The 9,413-nt window shown below is 40.7% G+C and overlaps 1 protein-coding gene across 1 annotated transcript in view; it reads left to right on the top strand.

Moving 5' to 3' along the window:
* DNAH5 (dynein, axonemal, heavy chain 5) overlaps positions 1–9,413 on the top strand; it is a 382,826-nt gene that overhangs the window by 137,541 nt on the left and 235,872 nt on the right. The window contains exons 35-38 of the mRNA XM_006895016.1: positions 1,445–1,617; positions 6,913–7,091; positions 8,397–8,584; positions 8,899–9,093. Of these exons, the coding sequence (XP_006895078.1) occupies positions 1,445–1,617; positions 6,913–7,091; positions 8,397–8,584; positions 8,899–9,093 (735 nt within the window). The remainder of the gene's footprint in view (positions 1–1,444; positions 1,618–6,912; positions 7,092–8,396; positions 8,585–8,898; positions 9,094–9,413) is intronic.

Here is a 9,413-nt window from a genome sequence, read left to right as displayed (position 1 = left end):
AGGAAGGCCCTCTATGAGGTGGATTGATAATTGGGATGGGAGTGTCGGAGACAGTGCGATTGGCACAGGACAGAGCGGAGTTTAGGGCTGTTGTACTTAGGGTCGCTATGAGTCGCAGGCGACTCGATGGCACATAACAACAACAACAACCACAACATCATATTATTTTGCAAAGTTGTTGCTCCTTAGTTCTGTGTACTGTTCCAGTGAGATACATACGTTGAATGAAACAACTTAATGTCAAGTCGATTCCAATCCACGCTTTTCTGAGTTGTTGTTTTTGTTATGTGCTGTTGAGTCACCTTCAACTCATAGTGATCCTATGCACAACAGGAGTAGAACTGTTATTTAGGGTTTTCACTAGCTGATGTTTTAGAAGTAGGTCACCAGGCCTTTCTTTAGAGGCACCTATTGGTAGACTGTAATTGTCAACCTTTCAGTTAGCAGCTACTAAAGAGCAGATACAATGAATGTGGAGGTTGTTGAATCTTACTTCTACTTGCTTCCTAAAGGGGAACTGGTCCAACCAATAATATCCATAGTACTAAACACATAGATATACAGTCAGACATGCCACCACACATGCTCCTGCACCTATTTCTACCCGTCTTTGAGTCCAATGCTCATTTCATCTTGACTCACAGATTTTACTCATAGGTGTGGGGTTTATTAGGGAAACAGGTTGAGGAGTGGGGAACGCAAAGAATATCACAAAATGTAAGTCCAGGTGTAGTTCAGCAGTCCCAAGCCATATTAATATGGCACAAGTCCTCAATCAGTGAAAGTCCAAGTTCAGTTCAGCAGCACAAATGCACCTCTGTTTTCCTCAGTCATATAGCAAACTTGATCTCAGAGTATTTACAAGGCAGGTTTTCCTTCAATCATTCAGCTAGCAAAACCTTTAACTCTGGCACCATATCCTTTGTTTCTCCAGTTACACTTTGCCACAGTCTCTTCGCAGTTTCTCACAGTCTCTGTACAGCAGTGCTGCAGTCTCTTCATCCTGTTTGCACAACCAGTCTTCACAGTGTGAAGAGCTTTCTTGTATTGGTTGCACAGCTGTTGATGATTTCCAAGACCACGTGTCTGCAGTTGAAGTAGTTGGAGACTAGGCCTTCAGTGGGAGCTGCCTTTTCACATAAACACTGCTGAATGGCTGTTGAACTACAAGCCTTTCTTTTGTGCGTAAATCATTCCAATTCTCATTTCTTCTAAACTATTTCTGTTGTTGGTCAGATTAACCTGTTCCCATGTCTTTTGACTATCTTTTTGTTGATCAGTAAATGAGTAGATTGGATGGGTGTTTGACATAGCTGACAGCTCAGAACTAGATGGATTTCTTTTGAGTTCCACTTACTGAACTTCATGACCCAGATAAATGCTAGTGAATGTATTTAATAGAAGATTCTCATTACTGTTTTAACAAAGACCTCTTCCCTTGCAGTGCCGCATGCACGTCAAGAGCCCCATGGACTTTGAGTGGCTGAAGCAGTGCAGGTTCTACTTTCATGAAGATTCTGACAAGATGATGATCCGCATTACAGATGTGGCTTTCACCTACCAGAACGAGTTTCTGGGCTGCACAGACAGGCTTGTCATTACTCCACTCACAGACAGGTGAGACAGTGATTCGATTCAGGTTTGTCACCTGCTGCTCATGACCCTCCTTCTCATTTTATCCTCTGGAGTTGCTTCTTCTTCTTGTTGTTATGTGCTGTCGAGTTGCTTGCGACTCATAGCAGCCCTATGTACAACAGCCCTAAACTCTGCTCTGCCCTGTGCCAATCTCACTGTCTCCAACACACCCATCCCGATTACTCCAGTCACTGAATCAATCCACCTCATAGAGGGTCTTCCCCTCCTGCACTGTCCCTCCACCCTCCCAAGCATGATGTCCCTCTCCAAGGACCAGTCCCTCCTTACAACATGTCCAGAGTATGTTAGATGGAGCCTCAGAATCCTTGCCTTCAAGAAGCAGCCTGGTTTTACCCTCTCCAGAATGAATCTGTTTGTTTTCTTGGCAGTCCATGGTACATTCAATACTCTTCTCCAGCACCACAGTTCAAAGATATCAACTCTCCTTCTATCCTCCTTAGTCATTGTCCAACTCTCTGATGCATAACAACTGGTTGCAAAAACCATGACTGTATCAGGCACATCCTAGTATCCAGAGAGACACGATTGCTTTCAGTACTTTGGAGAGGTCCTTAACAAGCTGACTTTCCCACTGCAATATATCTTTTAATTTCCTGGCTGCTGGTGCCAGGAGTGTTGCTTAAGGAGGTTTAATGCCTCCTCAAGGCACATAGGTCCTTTTCTATCAAAGCTTTTGAAATTGTTACACATTTAACTTAGACAGAAAAAAACCTTACTTACCTTTGTCTTTAGTCTTGTGGAGACAAAGCTGAAATGACCCCAAAACCAAAAACCAGTCCCATTGCCAGTGGGTTGATTCTGCCTCACAGCAATCTTCAAGGACAAAATAACACAGCCCCATAGGATGTCAAGGATGTTAATCTTTATGGAAGCAGACTACTACCAATGTTCCTCCTATGAAGTGGCTGGAGGGTTCAAACTACTGAACTCTTGATTAGTGGACAAGAGCTCAGTCATTGTACCTTGAGGGCTCCTTAAGTGACCTCGGTGGACATTGGAAGGGCAAGAAAGTGAAGGAATCAATAGGTGCCAGTGTTAATGAGGTGTTGCATGTTGTCCTTAACCAACCAATTTCCTTTGAGTTTACTCTGACTCACGTGGGCCGCAGTACAGCCATATTCAGAGGATTTTCAGTGGCTCATGTTTCAGAGCACCAGGTCTCTTTCCTCAGGAATTTCTGAATGGATTTAAACTTCTAAACTTTCAGTTAGCAGCTAATCGTGTTGACCAGTTTCCCTTATCTGGGCCACATAATAGATGCTAATTAAATGCTTGCTCAATGAATGAAATGAGAAAATGTTATTTTTAAAGTAATGATGGTGAATTACATGCCACCACAGTGAGTTTGAAACCTCATTTTCTGAGTGGTGAGATAAGTGGTGAAAACATAAATGACACAGAAGAACATAATGTTGAAATCATGAGAGGAAAAACTCTGCAGCTTTTCTGAGGTAACCATGACTGACAGTTTATTTTCTATCCCTCCAGAAATTTTTCATGCTTATCTATATGTCAGAATTATTTTTAGTTTTAAAAAAAGTATCATTCTAAATAAAATTTTTTTCTAGAATTTTACATTCTTTGTGTATTTAAACATTGAAACTTTAAAATAAATCATGTGTTACAGATGGATAGAAATTCTGGAGAAACAGTTGTTAAGCTTTTGTCTGCTGAAACCTGCCAGTTTGTTCTGGGGGAGAAAAACGTTTAGTGTGCTTCCATAATAATTTATAACCTCAGAAATTCTCAGATGCTTTGGACCTGTTGTCTGAAGAGATCGGTCCCTGGAGAGGAACATCATTCTTGGTAGAGTAATTGTTATTGTTATGTGCCATCAAACAGTTTGATCTATAGCTGACCCTGACTTGCCAGTGGGTTTTCAGAGGTAACCAATTGTATGGAAGGAGATTGCACTTTTCCTCCAGAGCAGCTGGTAGATTTGAACCACAATACTTCAGGTTTGCAGTACAGCTTTTAACCACTACATCACCAGAGCTTGTGGTAGAGTAGATGATCGGCAGCAAAGGGGAGGATCCTCAAGGATGTGGATTGACACTGTTGCTACAATTAGGGACCCAGTCATAGCAACGTGCAGACCAGGAAATGTTCATACTGTTGTACTTGTTGTTGTTGTTGTTATGTGTCATCAAGTCGCTTGTGACTCATAGCGACCCTATGTACAACAGCCCTAAACTCTGCTCTGTCCTGTGCCAGTCTCACTGTCTCCGACACACCCATCCTGATTACCCCAGTCACTGAATCAATCCACCTCATAGAGGGCCTTCCCCTCCTGTGCTGTCCCTCCACCCTCCCAAGCATGATGTCCCTCTCCCAGGACCAGTCCCTCCTTACAATATGAACAAAGTATGTCAGATGAAGCCTTGGAATCGTTGCCTCCAAGGAGCAGCCTGGTTTAACCCTCTCCAGGATGAATCTGTTTTCTTAGTAGTCCATGGTATATTCAACACTCTTCTCCAGCACCACAGCTCAAAGGCATCAATTCTCCTTCTATCCTCACTAGTCATTGTCCAACTCTCGGATGCATATTTAGGGTCTTTATTTTTTATCTATTTTTTAGAGTCATTATGAGGTGGGACTTGATACCTAACGATGACAGGTATTGGTGTATACTAGGTAATACAGGTGTATGGTGAGCGATTGGGTATGTAATGTGGAGGAGATTCTTAAGTTTGCCCTTTCACTTAAAGTCTCACATTTTTGAAAAAAAATTAAATTTAATGATGTTAGAATTTAGTCATCATTTTTGACTGGTCATCGGGATTCCAGGGGAAAATGTTCTGGCCATTGGAATTCCACTGCTTGCTTTGTTGTCATTTTACAAAAATAACTTCCTCACTGAAATGAGCACTTCAAAAGGAATCAAAGGCTGGAGGCTTGGCACTTTGCAGCTCTTCTTACCGACAAGTCTCTTGTGAAGATTCAGCAACCATGGCAGCGGTGATCTCTGGGAAGCTCAGTGCTTCATGGATGGAGTTGCAGATGTTTCAGGTGATAAATAACCATTCTTGTATAAGTTAGAGGCGTCTGATGCCTTTCTCCAAAAACTCCTGGTGTTTCCAATAACCAGTGTTTCTTTCCTTCCCTGTGGGAATGCAAACACAGATGTCTGCAATTGTCTTAACTACTGGCTTAGCGGTAAGGCGTACTGTAAATCCAGAGGCACAGATTCAAATCTACCAATTTCTCTGCTGCAAAAGAAAGATGAGTAATCTTCTCCCATGCAATTTATTGTTCCTGGAAATCCATTGGAGGGTCAGCTCTGAGTGACTTCCAACTTGATAGTAGACAAAACGAACAATAACTGTCAATAAAGGAAGAGGGAGAAGAAATTGAAAACTGATATTGGTCTTATATGCCTGCTAAGAAATGTCAAGAGGCCTAGAACACAAATCTTTTTCTAACATTTTCTCACAGCTTCTCTGAGTGACACCTGAGCTTTGGCCGCTTGGATCTAGTCTTAGAAGCTGTGTAATCTTGGAAGAATATCTAACATCTCTGGTTACAGGAAATCTCACTGTGTGGAATACAGGCAATGTCTGTAAGTTCCCAGCACCAGATTGAGCTCAGAGTAAATATTAATCATTATGGTTATTGCAATTCCTTACCATGAAGTCACTAGGGCTCCTAACACACACACACACACACACACACACACACACACACACACACACACACACACGTAGAATACCTATTTTCATATTTAGGAAAGAATTCACACATGCATGTAAAATCTGCTTAACACAAGTATTATTTGTACAGAATACGGTCATCTGTAAAGAGTCCTTTAAATGAGTGACAGACCTATGCAGGTGATTGAAAAAAAGTCCTAGACAGTTTTGATGTAAATATAGAGAGTAGACTGGTCCTCATCTAGGTGAACAAAAAAGAAAACAAATCTTTTACTCATTACCTTTGGGTTGGATCCATCTCATACCTAACCCTCTAGCTGGTTTGCAGAGGCTATAAATCTCATGAAAGGACATCATTGTCCATCTAGCTCTCAAGGAGTGACTGGTGGATTTGAACCACTGGAGAGACACCAGCTCTTGGTTAATAGTTCAACTCTCTACAGACTATTCTAACTCTCTCAAAAGAAAAAAAAATAGAATAATAAATGATGGAATCTATATCTATCTATCTATCTATCTATCTATCTATCTATCTATCTAATTTTCTACCAATTAAAGAGCAAAGATGAACATTAAGAAGTCAGGAAAGAGTAAATAATGGAACTTCAACAGCCAGATTGGGAATAAAGAGAATGTTGGAGAAGTGTGGAAAATTCCAATAATGTCACTGAGCAATATGTGTAGAAATTATTACACAGGAACCTGGTTTACTGTACACACTTCCACCAAAAACTCAAGAAATATTAAAAAACAACAACAAACTTTTGCTACTGCAGTTTAGATGTGAGGCAAGGAATCTCTATGACCAGAAGCATTTTTTAGTTTAAGGTAGTAAGAGATCCGGACCCCATCATGTGTCCCAGACTGTACTTTTTTATGAAAGCAATCTACCGTATCTGTTTCCTGAAGACTGGCTGGCATGTTTGAACCTCTGACCCTTTGAATGAATGCTTAACCACTGAGCCACTAAGCATCTCCTTAAATATTGTGCCTATTGGGTTACTCACCATGAGTTAAAATCCATTTAGAAGCACCAAAAAAGAATCAAATAGAATTCATCTACTTAGATGCTGTTCCCAGCCAGTATCATAAAATAGTCTCCTTTGGAAGTATATTTCTGTGAAAAAAACGTTTTATCATTGCTAAATGTCAAGTTTTTGAAATGCTATGTACGATTTCTTATACTTGGAGATTCTCCATATACATTATAATAAGAAAACTGCAAAATGAAGAAATCTAAATACTTTTGCCAGGACTTAACAAACTTACCTGATCGGATTCCCTTCTCAAAACATCTTTCCTTCTGTACCAGTCAGATCTGATTTCACGGTACACACACACACACACACGCGCGCGCGCACACACACACACACACACACACACACACAAATAATAAAATGAAAAAAATTAAAAAAAAAACACAAACATCTTAATACCGCCGGAAATGTATCTTAGGATGTGGTTTTGGAAAATGCTATGTAGGGACAATGGCATGGCTATCCCATTTTATTAAAAGCCTCCTGTGTGGGTTGCGTTTCACCGTGTTGCTTCCAAAGTCTCCCCTGGCTGCCCGTGGTGGATTCTGTGGATGTTTTTCTTCCGTAAGGTGTTACATCACGTTGGCTCAGGCTCTGGGGATGAGCATGGGAGGAGCCCCCGCTGGACCAGCAGGGACGGGTAAGACAGAAACGACCAAAGACATGGGACGCTGTCTGGGCAAGTACGTCGTGGTTTTCAACTGTTCAGACCAGATGGATTTCCGGGGACTTGGGCGGATTTTTAAAGGTGAGAGTTATGTTTGTTTTTTTTTTTACTTGCTGAGAGATTTCCGCTAAGGTGGACTGCCTCATTAGCATCTAGTCCAGCAGTTGGCCGGCCACCTTTCAGCCTCATTTCCTCCTCCGTCCCCTAATTTTGTGAAATGTTTGGAACATGTTGGTTCTTACCAGTGTGGTTCAGATTTGATTTTCATCTTCCTAGCCATTTTTTTAAAATTGTTTTACTTACAATCATTCTTCTACATGTTTCATACAATCATTCATGTACCTTACATTTTACCTAATTATTTACTATTGATCTCTGCCTATCATTACTCTTTCTCTTCAAGTCTCATTGAATCTTTCCTATTTATTCACCTCTGCTCTGCTCACTAACCTTTGCTATCCTCCTGAATTCCCCTCTTCCCTTTTCTCTGTCCCTTTCTCTTCCCTTCACCTCCCCATTTTTTGTGATTGTATATTTATTCCTTATTAAAAACTTTCCCTTACAGACTGAAGGATTCTGAATTATATTTACCCAAATAGGTGTCCTTCAATAGGAAGAGAAGTAGAAATACCGATGCATTCTTTTGAAGTAGAAATATTGGATTTTTTAATATGATGCTTATTCTGCAAGTGTTTACAATCTTGAATTATGCAAAAAATTGTCTTTTGTTAATTACTATTTAAATATGCATTTCTCCATTTCATTTCTACATTGACCAGCACATCACTACAAAATAAAATAATTGGAGAGCAAGTTCACTTAGTCGTGTTGGTCTCTCTCTCTCTGCCCAAACAAAAGAGTAAATACATCATTCAGAAGACCCAAAGACTGGAAAGCAAGATGTAACAAAGTAGTCCCTTCTACAAAAATCCAAAACTCAAAACATCTTGACATTTATGAAATAATTTTTCTTTTACTTTTCAAAGAGAAGAGCGAACTGGGGGGAAGGGTGGGCAGGAATAAAATGCAACAATGAATGTATGGAAATCTGAAATCTCTGTAAACTTTCATTAAAATTAATTTTTTTTAAAAAGAAGAAGAATTCCCTTTTCCCTTTTGAACGTGGATGAACATCTTCAGTTATCCTCAGCCATCCCCTGTTTTCCCAATAGTGGCCTCACGTTGGATTTGTCCTTTGTCATGCTTCTTTGTCACCGTGGATCAGGCTTTTACAGATAACGGGCCACCACTGAGAGCTGTGTATTTGCAACACATCATCAGCGGCATTTTTGAATGAACTTGTCTTGTCACCTGTGTAACGCCCTTTCCCCTTGGAGTTCTGAAATGATGCACTAATTGAATTTTCTATTTAATTTCCTCTCTCAGGGCTGGCGCAGTCTGGATCCTGGGGCTGTTTTGATGAATTTAATCGTATCGATCTACCAGTTCTCTCCGTTGCGGCCCAGCAAATTTCCATTATTCTGACATGTAAAAAAGAGCGTAAAAAGTCCTTTATTTTCACTGATGGAGATACTGTGACGATGAACCCTGAATTTGGACTTTTTCTAACCATGGTGAGGAAACATGAGCATAGACTCTGGGTTCCAGCCTTTGGACAACTGTCTCATACATGCCGTGTATTTTCCATGAATTTAAATTATGATTTTTTTTTTCACTCTTGTTTGAAAGCCTCTAAAGATTAAAAAACAACAACAAACTCCTATTAACCCAGGAGTTAGTCTCTCTAGTGAAAAAGGAGAGCAGATATTGTAAATGTGGATGTTATTTCAGATTTGTGGAATCCACATGACAAATCTTTTACTATCCTGCTGATGATCATATTGTCTTGGGAGTGGGCCCTTCACCCCAGGTTTTGTTTTCTGTTTAGAATCCTGGCTATGCTGGGCGGCAGGAGCTTCCTGAAAACCTGAAAATTAATTTCCGCTCAGTGGCCATGATGGTCCCAGACCGTCAGATTATCATTCGGGTGAAGCTGGCTAGCTGTGGCTTCATTGACAATGTCGTCCTGGCCCGGAAGTTTTTCACCCTCTACAAACTGTGTGAGGAGCAGCTCTCCAAGCAGGTATGATCTCCTTGAGGGCACTATTTATTCACTTATAAGGATTTTTTTTTATGAGTGTAGCCATGGATTGAGGCTCAATGTCAAGAAGACAAAGATTCTCAGCAATGGACTAATTGGCAGCATCAGAATGGATGGTGAAGAGATTGACATTGTTCACAGCTTTAGTTTGCTTGGCTCCACAATCAACACTCTTGGCACCAGCAGCCAGGAAATGAAAAGACATATTGCAATGGGAAAGTCTGCTGTTAGGGACCTCTCCAAAGTACTGAAGAGCAATGGTGTCTCTCTGGAGACTAAGGTCTATAAGGCCATGGTCTTTA

The sequence above is a fragment of the Elephantulus edwardii genome, unplaced genomic scaffold (genome assembly GCF_000299155.1).
Source record: "Elephantulus edwardii isolate Elephantulus edwardi_28Jun2011 unplaced genomic scaffold, EleEdw1.0 scaffold00153, whole genome shotgun sequence".
Classification (NCBI taxonomy): domain Eukaryota; kingdom Metazoa; phylum Chordata; class Mammalia; order Macroscelidea; family Macroscelididae; genus Elephantulus; species Elephantulus edwardii.
This window is presented reverse-complemented; position numbering and strand designations above follow the sequence as displayed.